We start from the raw sequence: 27172 nt of genomic DNA on the forward strand, positions 1-27172 counted from the left end.
CTGCTCCGTTAAAAGTGGTCCACTATTTTTCATTAGACACCACTGTGGTGCACTGTAAACACTAACCACAAGATAGAAGATACACTTCATAAACTACCAATCTAATTTATTATTGCGCATATTACCTAAATGGTCTCCACTGTGTTCCGTAATCTTAACAAATGGCAATTAAAAAGGTACTTCCTTATTGTGAAGAATTTAGTAGTCAGAAACATCATTTCAAATCGGGACCAACTTCTCTGCTTATACGGTATACATTTTATACTGTGCGCATCTGTAGTGATCATGTGTCATATACTTAAAGCCCTTAGGACAAAAAAGATCCTCCTGTTGTTGATGTTTTCTCTTGTTTCTACCATTCTGTAATTAACATTGTTTCCGCCACCATCTAACCCTTCTTACTTACTTGACTCACTGACATAATTTACTGTGTTCACTTTTGAACAGTATATTCATTTTACATCTAAAAATTATAGTACTTAAAAAGTAGCCTTGTAAGTTGCTTTACTTAGCTGTACTAATTCTAAGTTACATACTGTATTTTAGACCAGGGGCATGCATAGACAAAAGGGTGGCTCATAGCAAAAAAAACCAAAATGGGTCCCACTGCAGGCATTGGTTTAAGCTTTTATCCCAGGTGGGTCCAGAGCTTGTTGCCCCCATTCAATCCCTTGTAGGAGAGAAGGGCCGCATTAACCTCAGAGGTGATTGTGGATATGGGAATCTCTGTGAAGACTCACATGACCCATAACAAAGGGGTATGATCTGTGCCCCCTCTTCTCATGAGCCCCATAGCAGCCACCTGGTGGCCCCTATGGCATGAGTGACTTCTGCAGGCTTTAGAAGAAGTCTACCAGTAATTCTAGTTGGCTCAAGGTCTGCGCAGAGCTTTTTGTGGTGATTTGCTTTCTCGTAGGTATAATCTTTGTACCAGGCTCTGAACAGTAATTTAATATAACAAAAACAATTCTCCCATCAGCTGAGCCAAGGTGGTAAAAATGTGTCTGTCAACAAGTTTGTCAACAGTTTCCAGCAGAACTGTGACTGCAGCTCCTGACTATAATACAAGCTGTAAATCAAGATCCATGGAAGACAAGAAATACAAAGTATTTATAATATTTAGTATTATAGTATTCAGTCAATTTTTTTTGTAGATTATAGCTATATATAAACTATAAAATTCTGTTCAAAGTTGAACATACATTTTAACCTTTCCAAACTATTCTATCCTATCAATCACTTCTTTCTTTCCTGCTTTTCTATTAGACTCGATGTCTCCAGTCTCGTTTCTTGCAGAGTCGGAATCTCAATTGTATTGCACTGTGTGAAGGTAATAAATAATTTAACAATAATGTGTTGTGATCTTCTAAAGAAGATATGCAATGCATGAACTGAGTGTATAATCTGTACCACCATTTACAGTACATTTGTTGTAGTTACTGATTACATAAAAACACAAGCTGTATTCAGCCACATAACTCTATTAGCATTCATCTTGTGCTTTCAGGGGCAGAAAAAAAAAAGAAGTTGTTTTTAGGCTACCAGCCTGTGTAGATTGACATTCATTCTCCAGAATTCAATGGGACAATACCAGTTATGTAAAGTGATGCCCCAAATTCAGTACCAGATTTACATTTCAGGAGCTTGTAGGCACAGAATGTCTGGTGCCTTAGAGCCCATCCATCAAGTGTGCCACACCTAAATGTCAGACTTCTGTTCTTATTTTTATCGTTATTCGCCACCCTCTCACCTCATATACATTAATGTTTAGGACTAGCCACCTCTTCTTTGGGCACCTGTGCGGCTCCTGACAACATTAAGAAGGTACTATCAAGCCCCTTCTGCAGCCTTCTGCTTTTCCGTAACTTGGTGTTCTCCTCTCGCCCCCACAGTGCAGACATCTAATTACCGCATGAACACATTATACAAACGTATAAATACACAAAGCTCAGATCTGTATTAATATGGATCTGTTCCCCCTTGTAAGAGCCCCACTGCAAGGCCAACTACTGATGCTTGCCTACTGTGAATATCGGTAAATCTGGGACTGCTCAAATTTGATGTTCAAATCGAATAACCTTTATGCATGCAAAAAAAATTGAAGCATACACATATATGCCATTCTACATTTGAGCATCCAGATACTCACCACACATGAGGAAGTTAGAGCAGGTGCAGTAACAAGAGGTGTCAATATAACAATACACATACAGGAATGTTGGCTTACTATCTTGTTTATTATAGATGAAAGAAATGAAAATGCGGCACTCACCCGTTTGCAAATCTTCTTAACTTTATTGTGTCACATTGGCGAGGGTAAAAGCATTACAGGGAGGACAGCTAGTTGTAGGTTACAGCCTGTTTCGCGCTGGAGATCGCGCTTCGTCAGTGCCCCAATAGTAACCGTGCTCCCACACAGTAATAATGCCCCATTTGTGCCCCCCTGTATATAGTGCCACACAGCCCTTCTTGTAGAGAGTGCCACACAGCCCCTCCTTGTAGAGAGTGCCACACAGCCCACCCCCTTGTAGAGGGTGCCGCAGAGCCAATTTGTAGAGAGTGCCACACAGCCCCTTCTTGTAGAGAGTGCCACACAGTTCCTCCTTGTAGATAGCCACACACAGACCCCCCCCCCCTTGTAGATAGTGCCACACAGAGCGTAGAGCGGTAGCCTACCACTACCTCTCTCAGCTTTGCCTGACATGACTCATACTCACATCTAGATGGTTACCCGGCAGCGGTCTGAGCGAGATCGGTCCAGTCACTGACGTGAGGTCACATGACTCAGGTCAGGTGACTGGACTGGTCCACACCCGGCACCCATCTCACTCAGACCGCTTACTCACTTGGCAGTGGCCTGCATATTTTCAGATTCCGCAGAAGTCAAGTGGAATCTGAAAATATGCCCGGAGCCTACTCTTCCCTTTGCACTGCGCATGTACATTTTGGCGCATGCGCAGTGCAACGTTCCGGGAGAATGAGGCTAAATCCTGGAAAATGCTTTTTTCTGCCGGACACTGCGAACGGCAGAAAAAAACACCTGCTTTTTGTGGTCTGTCCGTAAATTTACGGACGGTTGGCACATATCTCTTGATAATTGGCGATATCTCTTGATAATTACAAACACTCCCGTACCTCTACTCCACCCCATCCTCATAAGGCTACGTTCACATGGCAGTGAAAAATGGCCGTGTGATAGACGTTTTTTGAACGGCCGTTCTCAGAACATTGGAGTTCTATTGGTGTATTCACACAGCCATTTTTTTTAAAAACAGAATATGTTCTATTTTTGGTCCCTTTACACGGCCCGACAGCCCCCATAGAAGTCAATGGATCAGTTTTTAATGGACGTTTTTCAGGAATCAATCCTTGTGACGGCCGTTAAAAACTGATCCTGACCCTCAAGAGGACTCCCCGGGCACAGCACGAGTCTCCGACCAGAGCATCGCAAGCTTCCTGGCCGGGGATGCCTGTCTTGGGAAAGCCCTTTCGCTGTCCATATATGGCTGGAGATTCCGCTCCTGGAGGAGCCCCTGGCATCACAATCCATATATGGACAGTGACTTCAGGGGCTCCACCTGGAACGGAAACGCGGCCATATATGGAGGGTGACGTTAGGCCTTGGCCAACGCTCTGGCTGGGGATTCCGCTCCTAGAGGGAGCTCTAATGGTGCTATTTACAGGGGGAGTAGTACTACCTACAGGGTGGGGTGTGTGGCGATATCTTAAGGGTGGGGTGTGTGGGGTGCTACCTTCAAGGGGGTGCGGCACTATTTACATGGGACACTGTGGTTCTATCTACATGGGCATTGTGTGTTTATCTATGTGGGCACTATGGCACTTTATATGAGAGCATTATCTACAGTTGGCACTATTGCACTATGTGGGCACTGGCATTATCTATGTGGGCAATATCCACAGGGGCATTGCAGCCCTATCTACATGGGCACTACAGTGTTTTCAGGGGGTTGGGACGAGAAAAAAGCCTGACAAATTAAATCCATCAGTTTTTTTAACGGCCATGAAAAACTAATGGCAAACTGATGACAATCAGCCAAAAGACGGTTAGACAAACTTGAAATGGATGAAAATTTGTAGACACGCTGACACAAAATGGCCATAAAAAACACAGTTGATCAGTTTTTAAAGGCCATTTTTCCACCCTTGAACATTTGGTTTTATTTTTATGTAAATTGGACTAAAAATTCTGTGCTGATTAATTTCTTAATATAACTTTTTACCAATAAGGAATCTGTTGTTCTAAAACAGAGCTGCCAATCCCTTGCATAGACATAATTAAATAAATTGCAACGTTTACTAACCATAAATGATTTGTTCCTCCACTTAGTAATAACATCAAAGGATCTACAGAAGCACGGAAATATTTGGGTATGCCCAGTATCTGATCATGTCTGCACACGCTTCTTTTTCGTGTAAGTAGTGATTTCTCGATGTCTGATTTATGTAACGTACCTTTCAATTTCTTTCAAATTTCAATGGAGAGTGAAAGTGATGGTAATGGACTTTCAGATTGCCCTGGACAGAAGATGTTGCTTCCATTGTTATTTTTTACATATCTGTGAGACCAGGGAAAATACGACAATTCGCTTATCTAAAACTAAAAATCTATCCATATTTCCTGAGAAATAGAGGTTTTGTTCTTTTTCACTGATAAACAATTTTGGGGAGTTTTTTCTGTTCAATTTGAATATGCCAAGCCATCATGTGCAAGTGCTTAAAGATTTAAGGCTTAGGATCCTATTAGACAGCAGATATTCTTTCATGAACGAGCGAAGAGTGATGATTTAGCAAGTCGTTTATGTTTAAAAGACGGTCTATTACACATTGACAATAATTTCTAAAGATTTTCACTGTTCAGTCGTTACTGCGATCGTTGCTTGTTTGCCCACACCTATGAGGTGAACTGCTAACGACTGGAAGATTTCCGGTTAGATGAGGAGATGTGGCAGCGACGACAATAATCTTTCACCCAGGTAGACGTGGTCGATCCACGGAAACCAACCATTTATCCTTCATCGTTCGATCGTTGCATTCTATTACACATTATCTCTTACATTCAAATGATTATACAAAAATTCGTACGATAATCGATCCGTCTAATAGGGCCTTTAAAGTATAGTTTAGTTTAGAAGCTATACATTATTTATTGTTGCTAATTTCTTGATTGTTGCTTGTTTTTATTCCCTCACATTTTTTCAGTTTATACATTTGCCTGTTTTAGCAATTGTGCATTTATTCTTACACTTTTTCTGTCAAAATCTCTACTATTAAAAAGGTATGAAGATGGCCAAGTCGGGGATGCCAACATCAACACTCAGGACCCCAAAATCCAAAAGGAGATCATGCGAGTGATTGGAACACAAGTATACAGTGGATGAGGGATAATATCCTCAGGATTACAATCACAACAGAAGGGAGTAGTCTGTCCTCTCTGGGACCAAGAACATGGGGCATTTGTCACCTGCTTCACAAATTGAAGATTGATGGTCCTCTCTGTGACTGGGTAGACCCTTTCTAATGTGGAGATAAGGATCTTGCACTGATCAGGCTCTCCAGGCAACAGTAAGATATTCTGTGTAGAGATATCACTGCCCTGGGACAATTCCTGACATCTATTGACTTTGCCCTGTGTCAGCACTACCCAATTTCCATACTTTGCCCTTACTCTGAAAACTTCTCATTTACAATTCTTTGTTTAACAAAAAGGAAAATGTTAAAAAATAATAAATCGGAAGGTTTTATTTCAGTTGTATTGTTTTATTATTATATATATATATATATATATATATATATATATATAGCACACAAGAAGACAGCAGCACTCACATAGAAATAATCGACCAGGTGCCAGGCAAAAACGTCCCGATCCTCGGACGTATAATAATATATAGCAGAAGAAAATTTGCAGCACTCCAACATGAAAAAAATGGTGGTTTATTCAATCCAACATAACAGCAACGTTTCAATCCTACAATAGGATCTTTATCAAGCCTAGTGACACATCTACTCAGCAAGTATATATATGTGTGAGACTCTTTTACATAATTAGTCTCATTATAAAACAATCAAATGCAAAGTGTATGAAAACAAACATCATATATTGTGTACGGTATCATCATAAACATAGACATGATACAGAAAATACAAAAGTGTGTATGTGACATCGTGAATAACAGTATATAATAACAAAAACATTAAAAACAACTGATTACATTATAATCATTTATGCAGCAGTGGTGTAAAATCAATTGGCATATCGTCACTCACCAATCAGAACTTCAGACTCAACTACTCCATTCAAGTGTGTTACAGCACTCTGCTGCATCCCTCGTGGTAATTGAAATTTGACACATCAGTGTAATCCCCCGAGGCGGAAGTAGATCATCACTCCGCAGCAGAGAGCATAGAACGCATCCATATGATGTAATGCGTGTCAATGCGTTCCACTGAGCCGCCCCGTGTATCATGGCATCATAAGTTGCTAAGCAACTGCTGTAACATTACTATAGATATCCATTGACCCGGCTATGTCAGTCAAAAAGTCATGAATGTAAAAAATACAGATATATTAGTGAATGCTCCCTATAGTAAGTGATGGAGATATTAGAAATATCTAAAAGTAGCTTTATATCGGCTTTTAAAGACGATCTACACGTGGGTTCAAAGACCTCTGTATACAACCAAGTACTCAGAACGACCTTGTTCCCAGAGTTATGGGACCACATAGACACGTCTTCACGTGTCCAGGATGTCACATTATCCTCATACGTGTAACGGACCCATATTATCACACTAGTGATATGATATACCATAAGGCAAAAAAATGCATGAGAATCCCTCTTGCTTTTAATATCTCTCTATCACTTTGAAACCTAATAGGAGACTAGAAACAATTCAACAAATAATAAATATATTTTATTGATGCAATAAGACTTGATGCATTGAACATAGCCCCATCAAATATCATAGTACAATAACATTGAAAAATAATTAAAGAAGTTCCGAAGTTCTGTTGGGAGTGGTATTCCAATCTAAAAAAATACAAAACATAATTGTTTTTAGTATTTATAAAACATTGACAGTAAATATGAGATATAGATATTGATATTAATGTGTCAACAATCATCATACTGAAGAGAACATCAAGAGAACACAAAACAGCGGAGCTCATAAGGCTATTCTATCTACAACAAATTCTACATTAAGACCACTAGGTTTTAAGGTGTTCAGTAAAAATATCCATCTTAATTCTTTTTTGTGTAAAACCAGATGGCGATCACCGCCAAATTGTAATGGAGGAACATGGTCCAGAATCATAAATGTTAGATCCATTTCATTGTGACCATGTTCCGAAAAATGTTTAGCTACAGGTAAATCAAGTTTCTTTTTACGTATAGAGAAACGGTGATTGTTTAGACGAGTTTTAAAGGAACAGGTGGTTTCACCCACATATAGGAGACCACAGGGACACCATAGCACATATATGACCCACTCTGAGTCACAGGTAAAATTATGTTTAATTTTAAACTGTTGTCCAGTCAACGGATGTCTAAAAAATTCCCCTTTGCACATCAAAGCACAATTGACACATCTGTAACATGGAATATTGCCAGGTTTTAGTGGTTTAAAAATAGGTTGAATCGTTTTCTTATGATCTGGCATTCTGGTTTTCACCAGTCTATCTCGAAGATTTTGTGGGCGTCTATAAGACATAAGTGGATCATTATTCAATACGTCAATGTGTCCAAAACTATTGCTGATGATTGGCCAATGTCTATTCATGATTTTGGAAATGTCTCCACTTCTATCATTATAAGTAGAGATAAATGGAATACGTTTCCGTTTTCCATGCGCTGACGGTTTTTTAGACTGCAATAAACTGTCCCTCGCTACATTATCAATCTTCTTTCTATGTGTCCACAGTAATGTTTTGGGGTAACCTCTTTGTAAAAAGTTGCTAACCATAGTGTCTAAAGATATATCAAGATCCTCCTGTCTGTCGGTATTACGTTTAGCCCTAATCATTTGGCTGTATGGCAAGGACCTTACCATATTTCTCGGATGGCAACTATCAAATCGTAGCAGAGTGTTCCTATCGGTCTCTTTCGTGTACATTTTAGTTCTGATTATATTATTCACAATGGATACAGTAACATCCAAGAATTGGATATTATCCATAGAATGTATCATCGTAAATTGAATGTCATCATCTATTGAATTAAGAAACCTGTGAAAATCAATATATATATATATACTTAGTCAAGCTAGCCATGCACGTAAGATCAAAGCCAGCCAAAGCTTTTAACTGTCCCTTGGTGGCTGATGTCAGGGATGTAACGTCCAATGGGGTTGTGGAACCACTGGGCTAGTCTGCCGGAATGAAGTAGCTACTGGCACAGTCACAGGTAGGTGGTACCTTGGTGACAGCTTGATACAGGCAGATAGTGGATACAAGCAGGTGCCAGACAACTACTAGCAGGCTGGTGCCGGATTACTGCTAGCAGGCTGGTGCCGGATTACTGCTAGCAGGCTGGTGCCGGATTACTGGAAGCAGGCTGGTGCCGAAATCCTGGAAGCAGGCTGGTGCCGGATTACTGGAAGCAGGCTGGTGCCCGATTACTGGGAGCAGGCTGGTGCCCAATTACTGGAAGCAGGCCTAGGGTAGAGGACACAGGATACCGATTGGTCACAGACACAGGACATGGGATGCAGGATACCGACTGGTAGCATACACAGGATACCGACTGGTAATGGACACAGGATACCGACTGGTAACCGACACAAGATACAGTATACCGACTGGAAACAGACACAGGACCTTCGCAGGATAACACAAGGTTTTTGTCCACCTTTGCTCAGGCATTTGGATAGTAGGCAGGCTGATCTAAATAGTCCTGGGAGTGCAGCAATAGGTTGAAAACATTTTTACTGGTGCGCACGCTGGCCCATTAGGAGAAAGCAAGAGCGTGCGCGACCACCCTATGTGTACATGACACAGGATCAGAGGAGGCAGAAGATGCCGACGTCCCTGGGAGGGGAGGCGCCGGTGGGCATAAGTAGGCCAACTGCTTCGGCCGTGGAGGGGGATGCCAGCGGTCGTCGACGCTACAGTACCTTTCCCCTTACGCCCACTCTTCTTAGGTCCAGAGTGTAGGAGGAATTTCTTGATGAGAACTGGGGCATAAATATTCTCTTCGGGTTCCCAAGATCTCTCCTCAGGACCAAAACCATTCCAGTCCACATGGTAAAAGGTCTTCCCTGAAACTTTCTCATAGTCTAGAATATCCTTGACTTCAAATACATCAGACGAACCCCTGGGAGCAGACACAGAATTAGAGGACTTGCTGTACTGGTTGAGGACCACAGGTTTCAGCAGAGACACATGAAAGGAGTTGGGAATCTTGAGAGTAGGAGGCAGATGAAATTTGTAAGACACAGGATTGTTTTGTCATAATACTTCAAAGGGACCAAGAAACCTAAGAGCAAATTTGTAGGAAGGAATTTTTAGTATAATATTTTTTAAGGATAACCAGACTTTAAGTCTGGGAGAGAATTGAGGAGATGGTCTTCTCTTCTTATCAGCGCACTTCTTCATCCAAGCCACCACCTACAAGATTGCTGAATTGGTTTGCTGCCAGATCTGAAGGAAGCTTCCATAGGAAACACTAGCTGCAGGAACTTTGGAGGCAGCGACCACAGGGAGAGACACACAAGGATGTTGGCTGTAAACGATGAAAAACAGTGAAGTAGCAGTGGATTCACTCGTATGACTATTATATAAGAATTCGGCCCACGGGAGGAGATGTGCCCAGTTGTCATGTTGAGCCAATACAAAATGGTGAAGATAGTTTGAGTACTTGGCTATTTTGTTCAACTTGACCGTTGGATTGCGCGTGGTACGCAGAAGAAATCCAATGTCACGTTCAGGAGTTTAAATAGAGCTCTCCAGAATTTGGATGTGAACTGGGCACCATGGTCGGAGACAATATGAGAGGTAATTCGTGCAGACAAAACACATCTGAAATAAGAAGACTTGCCAGGCTAGGAGCTGAGGGGAGGCCAGACAGAGGAATGAAATGTGCCATTTTGGAGAAAAGATCAACAACTACCCAGACAGTGGTGCAGCCAGCAAAGGAAGGAAGATCTGTAATAAAATCCATGGCAATATGCTGCCAACGACTTTCAGGAACCAGCAGTGGTTGGAGTAGACCCATAGGCTTGGAATGAGCAATTTTGTTTTGGGAACACTTGGTACATGCGGATACATAGTCTTGAACATCCTTGGGTAGTGTGGGCCACCAATAGTGGCGAGTGATGAAGTCTAGAGTCTTACGAATGCCAGAATGAGCTGCCAACTTGCAGTTGTGACCCCAGAAGAGAATCTTCTTCCTGTCTGCAGGAGGGACATAGGGTTTTCCCTGGAGGAATGTCTTTGATCTACAGAGGAGTAACAGTTATTATGCGTGAGGGGGTCATGATATGTTGAGGGTCCGCTTTATAGTCAGTTGTCTCAAATGAACGGGACCGAGCATCTGCCTTGATATTTTCGTCAGCTGTGCGGAAATGGAGTTGAAAATTGAATCTGAAAAAGAACAGAGACCAACTACCTTGACGTGGATTCAGACGTTGTGCCGACTGTAAGTAGGCGAGGTTCTTGTGATTAGTGTAAATGACAACTGGATGTTCCGAACCCTCCAATAGATGTCTCCACTCTTCTAGAGCTAACTTGATGGCTAGGAGCTCTCAATCTCCAATGGAATAGTTCCTTTACGCAGCAGAGAAGAGTTTGGAGAAAAGGCCACAGAGAAGTGAAGAGAAGTGTTCCAGCAGCAATGGAAGAGGCATCAACCTCCAACGAGAACTGTCGGGAGACATCTGAATAATGTAGAACAGAGGCAGAAGTGAAGGACCTTTTAAGCTCTGTAAATACAGATTCGGCTTCCGGAGTCCAATTCTTTGCATTCGCTCCCTTTTTGGTCAGGGCAGAGATGGGTGCAGTAAGCAATGAAAAATTAGGGATAAATTGGCAGTAGAAATTTGCAAAACCCAGAAACCTCTGTATAGCATGGAGACCTAGAGTACGAGGCCAAACTATTACGGACTTTACTTTTCCTGGATCATCTGGGGTTTATAATCAGAAACAATATAACTCAGGAAGGCTAGTGATTACTTTTCAAAGGTGCATTTTTCCAATTTGGCAAAAAGGCTGTGCCCCCTTAACCACGACAGGACTTGGCGAACATGCTTCTGGTATGTCATCAGATCAGGTGAGTAGATAAAGATGTCTTCCATATAAACCACCACGCAGACATACAACAGATCCAGGAATATGTCGTTCACAAATTTCTGGAACACAGCTGGAGCATTACACAAGGGCATTACGAGATACTCATAGTGACACCGTCTCTGGTGTTGAATGCGGTATTCCACTCATCATCCTTACGAATACGAATCAAGTTATAAGCCCCACGAAGATCCAGCTTAGTGAAAATGTTGGCTGCTCGTATACGGCTGAAGAGCTCAGAGATCAACAGCAAGGGGTACTTGTTTTTGACAGTGATCTTATTCAGACCACAATAGTCTATGCAAAGGATCCATCCTTTTTCTCTACAAAGAGAAATCCGGATCCGGCTGGAGAAGTTGACTTCCTAATAAACCCCCTCTCAAGGTTCTCCTCGACATATGCCGACATGGCTTTGGTCTCGGGCAGAGAGAGAGGATACACACATCCACGGGGAGGTGAAGTTCCAAGAAACAACTCGATTGGACAGTCGTATGGACGATGCGGAGGCAAGGTCTCAGCCTCCTTCCTGCTTCACACGTCTGCGTAGCAGGCATACTGCGGAGGTAGACCAGGGAGCAACTGAGACACTGTAGGTCAGGCAGGAGGAACCAGAGGCAGACAGCTGTGTTGACAACGGAATCCCCACTGAAGAATTTCTCCCGAATTCTCGTCAAGGATGGGATCGTGCTTGCAAAGCCAGGGTAATCCCAGCAGGATTGGATTAATAGCCTCGGGTAGAACGTATAAAGCTATTTGTTCTCAGTGTAGAACACCCGCTTGTAACTTCAATGGTTCAGTAATGGATAGAATTAGGTCTGCGACAATGGATGACCATTTCCAGAAGCCACCGCTAGAGGTTTCTTTATAGGAGTTGTGGGAAAGTGGAGACGGTCTACTAAGGCCTGGTGAATGAAGTTCCTGGCCGCTCCAGAATCCAGATTGGCTGAGACAGAATGTGAGGCTTCACCATCACAGATAGAGACTGTAATCGAGAGTCCAGGAGAGAATTTTACAGAAGGCATTGGTTCAGCTGTGGTAGACCCTCCTATCAACACTAGGCGCTGGAGTTTCATGGCTTCTGAGAACACTGACGCACAAAATTACCCTCCAGGGAGACGCCAGAACTCACTTCCGGGTCCTCGGACTGATGCGCGTGCACGGCCTTAAAGGGCCAGTACGCGTCCAGCTGTCACCCATCAATTATTAGCCCAAATGGCTGCTGGACTATAAAAAGGGTCTCTGCCCACTTGTTCCTCGTCTGAGTGTTGTTGTATACCTAAGTTTGTCTTGCAAATGGTCTCCCAGTGTTTTCCAGTTCCCAGTATTACCCGTTCCTGCCGCCTGTATCCCGTGCTATCGTATCTACTGTGAAAGTTAAGTCGTGTCTTCCGCTGCACCCACGGTGCCACCTGCTGTGAAAGTCAAGTCGTGCTTCCACTACTGTCTACATTGCCTCAGGTACCCGTTCCGAACTCTAGACATTGTTTTGTACCTTGTTAGCCAGCTGCTACCCCGCTACGCGGTACTGCCCACTGGGTCCACACCGCACGCCGTGACAGTATGCTCAGGCCATGGACCCCGCTGGCCAAGTCAAGAGCCTGTCATCCTGCAGGCGGACCTGCAGGATCTGCAAGCACGACAGGATCAACTCTTCGTGGCAGCAGACTCCATGGTACAGCAGCTAGGGGCGCTAGCTACTTCCGTCACCCTCCTGCTACACCTCCTGGCAGTCCCAGTTCGGACCCTCGGTTCTTGCTGCCATTGCCACCTCGGTTCCATGGAGATGCAAGGGGGTTTTTGAATCAATGCCAAATCCACTTCACTCTGCATGCCCAAGCATTTCCTTCGGACGGAGCCAGGATCGCCTTCATTATATCTCTACTTGCCGGCAAGGCCCTGGCATGGGCGAATTTAATTTCGGGAACGACAGGGACCCGAGACTTCCAGGGGTTCTGTATTTGAGGAGCCTAGACGAGTCACGTCGGCAGCCACTGCTATCTTTAACCTGCGTCAGGAGGACACCTCCGTGGGCGAATACACCATCCAGTTCCGGACTCTGGCAGGAGAATTGTCCTGGAACAATGAGGCCTTGGTAGCATCCTTCTGGCATGGCCTATCGCCTGAGATCAAGGACGAACTGGCTGCTCGAGATCTCCCAGCTGCCCTGGACGACCTAATTCTACTGGCTACCCGTGTGGACATAAGGCTCAGGGAGAGATATCAAGAGATTCTACAGGAGAGACGGCTTCCTAGACTGGTGCCCAACTGCCAGCAACCCCCTCTTGCCTTGTTCTTCTGCTGCGCCCAAGGTTCCGATGCATGTGGATCGGCATAAACTGTCTGTTCAAGAAAAACAGTGCAGGCGCACCTCTGGACTCTGTCTATATTGCGGCCTCGCTGGCCATGTCGTGCGTCTGTGCCCCCAGACACTTAAGAAGCCCCAACGCCTGGGATTGATTGGAGAGACATCCCTGGGCGCTACAGCGTTTAATAGAGAATTCTCTTCCAAACTGTTTATTCCTGTGACCATCGTCGCTGGCGAGAGACCGCATCCAGTCTCTCCCTACCTGGACTCTGGCTCCGCAGCCAATTTCATCTGCCAAGACCTTGTGGATCTTCTTCAATTGCCTACTGTTTTGCTGGAGAGACCATTGATCGTTGCCTCGGTAGATGGACTGCCTTTGCCTGACCCAGTATTGTCTGTGACCAAGCCAGTAAGACTTCAAATGGGAGCTCTTCATTTTGAGCTCATCTCCCTGTATGTCCTATCCAAGGCCGTCAACATTGTGCTGCTGTTTTTGCCTTTGCTCCGTCTTCACGCCCCAGTCCTGGATTGGAACTCCGGAGAGGTTCTCCAGTAGGGCCCCAAGTTTCTCGAACGCTGTCTGGTGCATGTCCATCCGTTCCAGCCTTCTCCGCATCATTCATTGGCAGGGTTGCCTTCTTGTTACTCTCAATTCGCTGATGTCTTCAACAAAAAGGAAGCAGAGACATTTCCACCACATTGAGCATACGATTGTCCTATCGACTTGGTTCCTGATTCGTCTCCTCCTCACGGTAGAGTATACCCTCTCTCCTTGCCAGAGACCCAGTCCATGTCGGCCTACATTAAGGAGAATCTGGAGAGGGGCTTCATACAAAAGTCTTCATCCCCGGCCGGAGCTGGGTTTTTCTTTGTCAAAAAGAAGGATGGATCCCTTCGACCCTGCATTGACTACCGAGGTCTCAAAGAGAGCACAGTGAAGAACAGGTACCCATTGATTTCGGAACTCTTTGATCGCATACGGGGGGGGGGGATTTTAAAAGCTTGACCTGCGGGGGGCTTACAGTCTAATCCGGATCCATCAGGGTGACGAGTGGAAGACTGCATTTAACACACGTGATGGACACTACGAATATTTGGTCATGCCCTTCGGCCTGTGTAACGCTCCCGCAAAATTTGTGAATTACATTTTTCGTGATCTCCTCTATGTGTGTGTTGTGGTGTATCTCGATGATATCTTTTGATTTTTTCCCCAGATCTTGTGACTCATCAGGGCCATGTCTGCCAGGTGTTGCTTCGATTAAGGGAGAATAATCTTTACACCAAGTTGGAGAAGTGCGTGTTCCAAGAGAAGACTCTACCCTTCCTGGGCTGTATCATCTCTGATCAGGGTCTCAAGATGGACCCTGAAAGGTCAAGGCTGTACGGGAGTGGCCAGGTCCCGAAGGCTTAAGGGCCATACAATGCTTCCTGGGATTCGCCAACTTCTACAGACTGTTCATTCCCAACTTCTCTTCTTTGACAGCCCCCATCTCCACCCTCACTAAAAAGGGTATGAATGCCAAGGTATGGACTCCAGAGGCGGAAGTCGCATTTAAAACCTTAAAAAAGGCCTTCACGTCAGCCTCTATTCTTCATCACCCTGATGTGTCTCCACAGTTTTCATTAGAGGTGGACGCCTCCTCTGTTGGTGCTGGTGTACTATTGTTCCAGAGAGGTTCGAAAGGCAAGACGGTGGTATGTGGTTACTACTCCAAGCTGTTTTCTCCCACAGAGCGCAACTACTCGATTGGAGATCGGGAGTTACTGGCCATCAAGCTGGCTTTGCAGGAGTGGAGACACCTACTGGAAGGCGCAGCTCATCCTATCCTGGTCTTCACGGACCACAAGAACTTGACCTACCTACAGATGGCTCAACGGCTGAATCCTCGTCAAGCCAGGTGGTCATTGTTTTTTGCACGGTTCCGGTTCGAACTCCACTACCGACCTGCCGACAAGAATGTGAGGGCCGATGCCTTATCTAGGTCATTTGAGCAGAGGACACTGTAGAGTCCCCACAGAATATTATCGATCCTTCCTGCATCTACTCTGTTAACCCTCTGCAGGTTAGAGACATTCCTCCGCGAAAAACTTTTGTACGTCTGGTTGACCGAGGAAGAATCCTTCGCTGGGGTCACAGTTCCAAGCTGGCAGGTCACGCGCGTGCCCATAAGACCTGAGACCTAATTGCCCGTCAGTTCTGGTGGCCCACGCTGCCCAAAGACGTCATGGACTTTGTCTCCTCTTGTACGGTGTGTGCAGCAAACAAAGTTGCCCACTCCAGACCAGCCGGTCTGCTCTAACCATTGCCCGTGCCCAATGCCCCCTGGCGGCATATTGCTATGGACGTTGTCACAGATCTGCCTCTCTCTGCGGGATGCTGTAATGGCAGGGGGTAGGGAGACGGGCAAGTGAGCCCTAATCTACCCGCCACTCTGTCCCTGCCTACTTGCAACGACCCGCCCTAGGCGACGGGGTACAACTGGGCGGCGGTCCCTGCGCTCAGTAAGTGCACGACAAACACGACAAACATACAAAGGAACACAAGCAAGGAAAAGGGGCCGTTGCCCACGGCAACACCGTGAGCAACCAGAGTGGTGAACGAGCCGAGTCAAGCCAGGAGTGTGCGAGGTACAAAACGAAAAGCAGAAGAGTAGTCGGTAAGCCAGGGTCTGTATGGAGCAGGATCAAAAATAGCAGGAGCTGTAGCTGGGCCAGGAAACCACAAGGAAAGAATCACAAGCACCGAGGGACAGGAAGTGCAGGCTTAAATAGACCGAGGGCGGGAGCTAGCTGAGTCTGGCCAGGTTACGGTAGGCTCTCCCACTCCTCAGCCTGCCAGCCTGAATGGTGGAAGCAGGAGTCAGTCTCAGGGATGTATTCTCAGGTGCTGACTGATTAGTTCTGGGAGTTAACCCCGAAGCTGTGCCTGGCAGATCCTTTACAGTACCCCCCCTTTTATGAGGGGCCACCGGACCCTTTCTAAGTGGACCTGGCTTACTGGGGAAACGCAGGTGGAACCTCCTGACCAATACCCCAGCGTGAACATCCCGGGCGGGTACCCAAGTCCTCTCCTCGGGCCCGTATCCTCTCCAATGGACCAGGTACTGGAGGGAGCCTTGGACCATCTTGCTGTCCACAATCCTGGCCACCTCGAATTCCACCCCCTCCGGGGTGAGGATGGGAACAGGAGGTCTCCTCGAGGGAGCCAAGGACGGGGAGCAGCGTTTGAGGAGGGAGGCATGAAACACGTCGTGTATCCGAAAAGACGGGGGTAACTCCAGCCGGAAGGAGACAGGATTGAGGACCTCAATGACCTTATACGGCCCAATAAACCGGGGAGCAAAGTTCTTGGACGGAACCTTGAGACGCAAGTTCCTAGACGACAACCACACCAGATCCCCGACCATAAACAGGGGGTTAGCAGAACGTTTTTTATCAGCCTGAGTTTTTTGTACGCTCTGGGACACCTCTAGGTTTTTCTGAACCTGGGCCCAGACTGTGCACAGTTCCCGATGAACGACCTCTACCTCGGGATTGTTGGAACTACCAGGTGAAACGGAGGAGAACTGTGGATTAAACCCAAAATTACAAAAAAAAGGAGAGACCCCTGACGAGTTACTGACCCGGTTATTAAGGGAAAATTCGGCGAGGGGAATGAATGAGACCCAATCATATTGACAGTCAGAGACAAAACACCTTAAGTATTGTTCTAGAGATTGATTAGTCCTCTCCGTTTGGCCATTGGTTTCAGGATGGAAGGCAGAGGAGAAGGACAGATCAATCCCCAACTTCATACAGAAGGCTCTCCAAAACAATGAAACAAATTGTACCCCTCTGTCCGAAACAATATTGACCGGGACCCCATGGAGACGCAGGATGTGTTTGACGAACAAGGTAGCCAACGTTTTGGCGTTGGGTAGTTTCTTGAGGGGCACAAAGTGGCACATCTTACTGAAGCGGTCCACCACCACCCACACCACCGACTTGCCTTGGGATGGAGGCAAATCGGTGATAAAATCCATGAAGATATGTGTCCAAGGTCTCTGGGGAATGGGCAACGAACGCAGTAAGCCCGCTGGTCGGGACCTGGGAGTCTTGGACCTAGCACAAACCTCACAAGCGGCGACGTAGGCCTTAACGTCTTTAGGCAACCCAGGCCACCAATAATTTCTGGTAATGAGGTGTTTGGTACCCAGGATGCCTGGATGACCAGATAGTGCGGAGTCATGATTTTCCCTAAGTACCCTTAGCCGGAATTGCAGGGGAACAAACAGCTTGTTCTCAGGAAGGTTCCCGGGAGCTGCACCTTGATCAGCAGCAATATCAGAGACGAAATCAGAATCGATCGAGGAAATGATTATACCTGGAGGCAAAATACAAGCAGGATCTTCCTCCGAAGGAGGGCTGGCCATGAAGCTACGCGACAGTGCATCAGCCTTAATATTTTTAGACCCAGCCCTATAGGTAACCAAAAAATTTAATCTGGTAAAAAATAACGCCCATCGAGCTTGTCTCGGGTTTAGCCGGGCAGATTCTAGGAAAACCAGATTCTTGTGGTCGGTAAGGACCGTAACCTGGTGCCTAGCCCCCTCCAGGAAGTGGCGCCACTCTTCAAATGCCCATTTAATGGCTAAGAGTTCGCGGTTGCCAATATCATAGTTACTTTCAGTTGGCGAAAACTTCCTGGAGAAGTAGGCACAGGGGCGGAGATGGGTGAGGGACCTGGTACCCTGGGACAAGACAGCCCCCACTCCCACCTCAGATGCGTCAACTTCCACGATAAATGGCTCCATTTGGTTGGGCTGAACCAGCACCGGGGCCGAGACAAAGCACTTCTTAAGGACCTCAAAAGCCTGGACAGCCTCAGGAGGCCAGTGGAGGAGATCAGCACCTTTGCGAGTGAGGTCCGTAAGGGGCTTAGCGATGACTGAGAAGTTAGCAATAAATCTCCTGTAATAATTAGCGAACCCCAAAAAACACTGTAACGCCTTCAGGGAGGCAGGTTGGACCCACTCCGCCACAGCCTGAACCTTGGCGGGGTCCATGCGGAATTCATGAGGAGTGAGGATTTGACCCAAAAATTGAATCTCCTGTACCCCAAACACACATTTTTCGGTTTTGGCAAACAGTTTGTTTTCCCGAAGGACCTGGAGCACCTTCCTGACATGCTCAATGTGGGAGGACCAGTCCTTGGAAAACACCAGTATGTCATCAAGGTACACTACCAAAAAAATCCCCAAGTAATTTCTCAAAATCTCATTTATGAAATTCTGGAAGACCGCAGGGGCATTACACAACCCAAAGGGCATGACGAGGTATTCGAAATGGCCTTCGGGCGTGTTAAACGCAGTCTTCCACTCATCCCCCTCTTTGATGCGAATAAGGTTATACGCCCCCCGTAGATCCAATTTAGAAAACCATTGGGCCCCCTGAACCTGATTAAAGAGATCAGGAATCAAAGGAAGGGGATACTGGTTCCTTACCGTGACCTTATTCAGGCTACGGTAGTCAATGCATGGCCTAAGACCACCATCCTTCTTCCCCACGAAGAAGAAGCCAGCACCTACCGGAGAAGAAGAGGGACGAATGTAACCCTTGGCCAGGGATTCCTGGATATACACTCTCATAGCTTCACGTTCGGGACAAGAAAGATTAAATATCCTACCCTTAGGAAGCTTAGCTCCTGGTACCAATTCGATAGCGCAATCGTATTCTCTATGAGGAGGTAACACTTCGGAGGCCTCCCTAGAGAAAACATCAGCGAAGTCCTGAACAAACTCGGGTAGCGTATTCGCCTCCTTAGGGGGAGAAATAGAATTAACAGCAAAACATGACGTACAACATTCATTACCCCATTTGGTTAGCTCCCCAGTATTCCAGTCAAACGTAGGATTATGCAACTGCAACCAGGGAAGACCTAGTACCAAATCGTACGATAATCCCTGCATCAACAGTACAGAGCATTGCTCCAAATGCATGGAGCCAACAAGGAGTTCAAAAACAGGGGTATGCTGTGTAAAATAACCATTAGCAAGAGGAGTGGAGTCGATACCCACTACCGGGACAGGTTTAGGCAAATCAATCAGAGGCATAGCAAGGGACATAGCAAATTCCACAGACATGATATTAGTAGAGGACCCTGAATCCACGAAGGCACTCCCGGTAGCAGACCTACCACCAAAAGAGACCTGAAAGGGAAGCAAGATCTTAGTACGTTTCATATTTACGGGAAATACCTGTGCGCCCAAGTGACCTCCCCGATGATCACTTAGACGCGGAAGTTCTCTGGCTGCAATCTTACGCTTAGGACAGTTGTTCACTTGATGCTTGTCGTCCCCACAGTAGAAGCAGAGACCATTCTTCCTGCGGAATTCTCTACGTTGTTGGGGGGACACGGAGGCCCCGAGTTGCATAGGTATCTCTGAATCTTTCGGGGAGGAACGAAGCAACGGAGCTTCGGGAGGCATCATGGGGGAGTCGGAGGAGAAAACACATAAACGTTCACGTTGTCGTTCCCTGAGACGTCGGTCAAGTCGTACCGCTAAAGCCATAACCTGGTCTAGGGAGTCAGAAGAGGGATAGCTAACTAGCAGGTCTTTCAGGGCATTCGACAGACCCAACCTAAACTGGCACCTTAAGGCAGGGTCATTCCACCGAGAAGCTACGCACCACTTCCGAAAGTCAGAGCAATACTCCTCAACAGGTCTCTTACCCTGACTTAAGGTCACCAGCTGACTCTCGGCAAAGGCAGTCCTGTCAGTCTCGTCATAAATAAGTCCGAGAGCAGAAAAGAAACAATCAACGGAGGAAAGTTCAGGGGCGTCAGGAGCCAAGGAGAAGGCCCACTCTTGGGGCCCTTCCTGGAGCCGGGACATAATTATACCCACCCACTGGCTCTCAGAACCTGAGGAATGAGGCTTTAAACGAAAGTAAAGCCTACAACTCTCCCGAAAGGAGAGAAAAGCCCTCCGGTCCCCTGAGAACCGGTCGGGCAACTTGAGGTGGGGTTCAAGAGGTGTCGGTGAGGGGAACTACCAGGGTAGCATCAGGCTGGTTGACCCTCTGAGCCAGGGCCTGGACCTGTAGGGAGAGACCCTGCATTTGCTGAGCCAGGGTCTCACGGGGATCCATAGTGGTGTCAGGGACCAGGGGTAGACTAGGTATGGGCTTGTGATTATGTAATGGCAGGGGGTAGGGAGACGGACAAGTGAGCCCTAATCTACCCGCCACTCTGTCCCTGCCTACTTGCAACGACCCGCCCTAGGTGACGGGGTACAACTGGGCGGCGGTCCCTGCGCTCAGTAAGTGCACGACAAACACGACAAACATACAAAGGAACACAAGCAAGGAAAAGGGGCCGTTGCCCACGGCAACACCGTGAGCAACCAGAGTGGTGAACGAGCCGAGTCAAGCCAGGAGTGTGCGAGGTACAAAACGAAAAGCAGAAGAGTAGTCGGTAAGCCAGGGTCTGTATGGAGCAGGATCAAAAATAGCAGGAGCTGTAGCTGGGCCAGGAAACCACAAGGAAAAAATCACAAGCACCGAGGGACAGGAAGTGCAGGCTTAAATAGACCGAGGGCGGGAGCTAGCTGAGTCTGGCCAGGTTACGATAGGCTCTCCCACTCCTAAGCCTGCCAGCCTGAATGGTGGAAGCAGGAGTCAGTCTCAGGGATGTATTCTCAGGTGCTGACTGATTAGTTCTGGGAGTTAACCCTGAAGCTGTGCCTGGCAGATCCTTTACAGATGCATTGTGATCTGGGTTGTGGTGGATCGTTCTTCTAAAATGGCTCATTTTGTTCCTCTGACTGGCCTGCCTTCTGCTGCTCGACTGGCTGATCTCTTCATGCAACACATCTTCCGTCTGCACGGCTTGCCCCTCTATATTGTCTCAGATCGAGGGGACAGTTCACCTCAAAATTCTGGAGAGCACTCTGCGGCCTACTCGGTGTAAAGTTGGACTTCTCCTCAGCTTACCATCCTCAGTCCAATGGACAAGTTGAAAGGGTTAACCAAATTATGGAGAACTATCTGCGGCACTTTGTCTCCAGACGACATGATGACTGGGTGCAGCTGCTCCCGTGGGTGGAGTTCTCTTATAATAACCATACCAGTGAGTCCACCACCTCCAGTCCGTTCTTCATAGTCTACGGCCAACATCCTCGAATATCCCTGCCTGGCTCTACTATGTCTCAGGTGCCTGCAGCCGACTCTACCTTCAGGAACTTTCTGCAGACATGGCAGCAGACACGATTTTCTATTCTGCTTGCGGTGGACCGTATGAAGAGCAAGGCAGACAATAGAAGACGAGAAACGCCCCAGTTTCTTCCAGGTACAAAGGTCTGACTGTCTTCCAGGAATATCCGGCTGAGGGTGCCATCTTGCAAGTTTTCCCCCAGGTTCCTTGGACCCTTCGAGATTCTGCTACAGATCAATCCTGTGTCGTACAAGCTTCCACTGCCTCCTACTCTCAAGATCCCTAACTCCTTCCACGTGTCCTTGCTAAAACCCGTGGTTCTGAACCGCTACTCCAGGACTCCTTGTTCTGCAGTGGCTCCTGGCGGTTCATCCGGAACTTTCGAAGTGAAGAAGACCCTGGCCACCAAGAAAGTAGGAGTAACAACATTTTATTTGGTGGATTGGAGGGGATTTGGTCCAGAGGAGAGGTCTTGGGAGCCAGAGGAGAACATCTATGCCCCTGTTCTCGTGAAGAAATTTCTTTCTCGCTCTGGTCCCAAGAGGAGGGGGTGTAAGAGGGGGGATACTGTAATGTCTATGGCCTGGGGTCATCGTTCAGACTTACCCTTTGATGGCCCCGGCCATGGACATCTGTCTTCACGGCAAAGCTCCCTCCAGGGAATATATAACCCCAGCACACACAGAGGTACACAAGAGATCCAGATGCAAGCAAATTTAACCCCTTAATGACCAGTCTATTTTGGACCTTAATGACCAAGCTATTTTTTACGTTTTTCAATCGTCGCATTCAAAGAGCTATAACCTTTTTATTTTTGCGTCGACATAGCTGTATAAGGTCTTGTTTTTTGCGGGACAAGTTGTATTTTTTAATAGCACCATTTTTAGGTACATATTATTTATTGATTAACTTTTATTAACTTTTTTTGGGGGGGAATAGAAAAAAATATGAAATTTCGCCACACTTTTTTGCGTCCTAAATCTACGCCGTTTACCGTGTGGTATAAATAACACAATAACTTTATTCAGCGGGTTGTTACGATTGCAACGATACCAAATTTGTATAGTTTTTGTATGTTTTACTACTTTTACACAGTAAAAACGCTTTTTTTTCAAAATTATTTGTTTTTGTGTCTCCATATTTGAAGAGCCGTAACGTTTTTATTTTTTTGCCGATGTGGTTGTATGAGGGCTTTATTTTGCGGGACGACTTGTAGTTTTTATTGGTACCATTTTGGAGTAGATGCGACTTTTTGATCACTTTTTATCACATTTTTTTAAAGTCAGTATTCACAGAAAACAGCAATTTTTCCATAGTTTTTTATTAATTTTTTTACGGCGTTCACCATGCGGGTTAAATAACGTAATAGATTTATAGTCGGGGTCGTTACGGACGCGGTGATACCAAATATGTGTAACTTTCTTACTTTATTTTGTTTTTTTAATAGTAAAGCATTTTGTAAGGGGAAAAGCTGGGTTTTTCATTTTTTTTAAAAAAAATTTTTTAATTAACTTTATTAAACTTTTTTTTCACTTTTTTACTAGTCCCATTAGGGGACTATAATATGCGATTCTGCGATCGCATTTATAATACACTGCAATACTTTTGTATTGCAGTGTATTACTGCCTGTCCGTTTAACACGGACAGGCATCTGCTAGGTCATGCCTGCGGCATGATCTAGCAGGCATTCACTCCAGGCAGACCTGGGGGCCTTTATTAGATCCCCGGCTGCCATTAGAGACACAGACACTCGGCGATCGTATCGCCGGGTGTCGGTGGGAGAGAGAGGGAGCTCCCTCCCTCTCTCCAAAACCACTCAGATGCGGTGCTCGCTATTGAGCACCGCATCTGAGGGGTTAAACGTGTGAGATCGATGCTAATATCGATCTCACACGGCAGAGCAGGGACGCTCCCAGCCCTCAGCTGCCTCTAGCAGCTGAGAGCAGGGAGATTTGACAGCTCCCTGCTCTGTACACTTATTCCGATGCCGCGACGTAAAAAGTCTATGGCATCGGAATAAGGCCCGTTAGTGACCGACGTAGAAACACGATGGGCCGGTCACTAACGGGTTAAGTTTTATTGCAACAAAAGTTGGTAAAGTTGAGGTAGTAAGCGACTTGTAAGATGTTTCGGCCGAACCTCGGCCTTTGTCACTGTCGCTAAAATGGTAAAGAATAAAATGCTTTTACAAAGGTGGCAATAACATTTACAAAAATATATATAGATGAGTTATCTCGGTTTACATAAAATTATATAGAGCTGTCACCTCAGATATACACAGAGAACAATTATTATACATTATAAGGAAAAAAATATTTTAATACTGAACCGTATCAAGAAAAATGCGTGATCAATTAGTGGAAACCGTAACACAGGATGATACAGGAATTAAGGAAATCATAATCATCTATGAAAGAATAAGTCATAATGATCTATAAAAAACAAGTCATAATGATCTATAAAAACAAGACTAGGGGCTGAATAGCCAGAACAAAATTAAATTAAATATGCTCAAGGAGGATATAGCAGTATATAACTGTATGGGGCATAAACAATCTGGAAACATCTGATGGTCCTAGTTTACATATATTGATTTTGTTTTGTTATTATGGTGGGGAGAGGAAAGAGTCCTCACTGTAGACCATACTACAAAGTACCGGTAGAAAATAAAGGATAGTGTGGAAAGGAACAAACACTAGAGGATAAACTAAAGGGAGAGAACAAGAGTAAGTATGAGGAAAGACATGTACTGCTGTACCTGTTCGTCGATATCGCTGGTATTTTACAATATTGTGGGATTCTCGTCCCTACCTTACTAGCACCACGCTAATAGATTGAGGAGTGCATCCCAATATCTATTTTTGAGCTCCCTCCAGGGAGACCCCAGCACTCACTTCCGGGTCCTCGGACTGAATCCCACAGGGCGCATGCGCCCGCGTGTGCATGGCCTTAAAGGGCCAGTATGCGTCCAGCTGTCACCCATCAATTATTAGCCCAAATGGCTGCTGGATTATAAAAAGGGGCTCTGCCCACTTGTTTCTCGCCTGAGCGTTGTTGTATACCTAAGATTGTCTTGAAAATGGTGTCCCAGTGTTTTCCAGTTCCCAGTGTTACCCATTCCTGCGCGCCTGTACCCTGTATCCTGTGCTATCATATCTACTGTGAAAGTCAAGTCGAGTCTTCCGCCTCATCCACGGTGGCACTTGCAGAGAAAGTCATGTCGTATCTTCTGCTGGTGCCACATGCAGTGAAAGTAAAGTCGTGCTTCCGCTACTGTCTACATTATCTCAGGTACCCGTTCCGAACTATAGACATTGTTTTGTACCTTGTTGGCCAACTGCTACCCAGCTACGCGGTACGGCCCAGTGGGTCCACACCCTGCGCCGTGACAGTTAGCAGCGTATCTGTGCTGCCGCTCCTGGTCCGATATTCTCACCCGGTCAACCTGCATAGGCTCTTCAGAGGCTGGAGTTGAAGGAGGAAGCAGAGGTCTTTGAAAGCTAGGCACCAGTCTAGGGGACTTTCTCTCTTAGAGGGCTTCTTGGGAGCGTTCCCATAACCTCAGGTCTATGCGGGCAGCCATCGAAATCAGGGCATCCAGAGTTGAGGGTAGATCATGACCCACCAGCTCATCTTTGATCCTACTGGCTAATCCTTGCCAGAAGGTTGCCACTAGAGCTTCATTGTTGTAGGCAAGCTCTGCTGCTAGGGTTTAAAATTGTATAGCATATTCTCCATTCTCCAACAGTCAAATCTCCTTGACAAAGGGACAGGAGGGAGGCAGTGGCTAAAGATGTACAGCCAGGTTCTTCGAAAACGGTGCGGAAGGTATCCAAGAAGAGTTGCAAATTAGTAGATTCCAGTCACTCACGTTCCCAGAGGGGCTTCGCCCATGTCAAAGCCTTGCCAGACAACAGAGAGACGATGAAGGCTATCTTCGTCTGGTCTGAAGAAAACAGATGGGCATGCAATTTGAAGTGGATCTTGCACTGATTGAGAAAACCTCGGCAGGCTTTAGAATCACCATCAAAGCAGGGTGGAAGAGGTAACTGGATTCCGGCTCCTCAACTAACAGGAGCTACAGCCGGATGAGGGGTAGGTGGAGCCTCAGATGTGGGGCTCTCAGAGTAGGAACAGCAGTGATGCCCAGGCGATTAACAATAGCATTAACAGCTTGATCCTGGCGCATATACTCCTGCATGACCCGAACAGCAGTCTTGGATTTCCCAGCGGGGTCCATGGCCTGAGCAAAATGTAACATCCAATGGAGTTGTGGAACCTTTGGCCAACTCCGCCGGAATGGAGTAGCTGCTGGCCAGACAAGCGTAAAACAGTCAAAGGTAGATGGTACCTTGGTGGCACTGGATACAGGCAGAGAGTGGATACAAGCAGGTGCCGGATAACTGAAGCAGGCTGTGCCGGAGTACAGGAAACAAGCCCAGGGTACAGGACACAGGATATCGACTGGCCATGGACAAAGGAAATGGAATGCAGGATACCGACAGGTAATGGACACAGGTACAGGATACCGACTAGTAATGGACACAGGATACAGGACCATCGCAGGATAACACAAGTTTTGTACAACTTTGCTCAGGCACTAGGGTAGTGGGTAGGCTGATCTAAATATTCCAGGCTGTGCAGGGATAGGTTGAGAACATTTTTACTGATGCGCGTGGTGGCCCTTTAAGAGCAAGCAAGAGTGTGCTCGCGCACCCTACAAGCACATGACACAGGAGCAGAGGAGGCAGCAAGTAGAAGACGCCGGCGTCCCTGGGAGGGGAGGCACGGTGGACGTGAGTAGGCCGCGGCGAGGAGGGCGATGCCGGTGGTCTGCGGCCGCCAGCGCTATAATGGGAGAGAACAATCTGCCATGCTGGCCATAGATACAAGACAATTTTTGAGGTATGATTTCCAGAGGGGATAAGTAGCTGCTAACCAACCTGTCCAATCCTGGTTTCCCCAAATGGGAGATGTTGGCAGACATTAGATTTAAGTCATAAAGATTTTCTACAGATCCCATTAGCCCCTTAATGACCAGCCTATTTTAAACCTTAATGACCAAGCCATTTTTTACGTTTTTCCATCGTCGCATTCCATGAGCTATAACTTTTTTATTTTTGTGTCGACATAGCTGTATAAGGTCTCGTTTTTTGCGGGACAAGTTGTATTTTTTAATAGCACCATTTTGAGGTACATATTATTTATTGATTAGCTTTTATTAACTTTTTTTTTGGGGGGAATTGAAAAAAACCTTAAATTTCACCACTCTTTTTCGCGTCCTAAATCTACGCCGCTTACCGTGTGGTATAAATAACACAATAACTTTATTCAGCGGATTGTTACGATTACAATGATACCAAATTT

The 27172-nt window shown here is 46.0% G+C and overlaps 1 protein-coding gene across 2 annotated transcripts in view; it reads left to right on the forward strand.

Annotated features, from left to right (window-relative positions):
* The window catches only part of PARP6 (poly(ADP-ribose) polymerase family member 6), a 52066-nt gene extending 46304 nt beyond the window's left edge, over nucleotides 1-5762 (forward strand). For both annotated transcript variants that reach the window (XM_075857721.1, XM_075857722.1), the window contains exons 21-23: nucleotides 1267-1330; nucleotides 4349-4433; nucleotides 5297-5762. In XM_075857721.1, coding sequence (XP_075713836.1) covers nucleotides 1267-1330; nucleotides 4349-4433; nucleotides 5297-5399 — 252 coding nt within the window. In that variant the 3' untranslated portion in view covers nucleotides 5400-5762. The remainder of the gene's footprint in view (nucleotides 1-1266; nucleotides 1331-4348; nucleotides 4434-5296) is intronic.
* Nucleotides 5763-27172: the final 21410 nt, after the last annotated feature.

The sequence above is a fragment of the Rhinoderma darwinii genome, chromosome 3, assembly GCF_050947455.1.
Source record: "Rhinoderma darwinii isolate aRhiDar2 chromosome 3, aRhiDar2.hap1, whole genome shotgun sequence".
Lineage (NCBI taxonomy): Eukaryota > Metazoa > Chordata > Amphibia > Anura > Rhinodermatidae > Rhinoderma > Rhinoderma darwinii.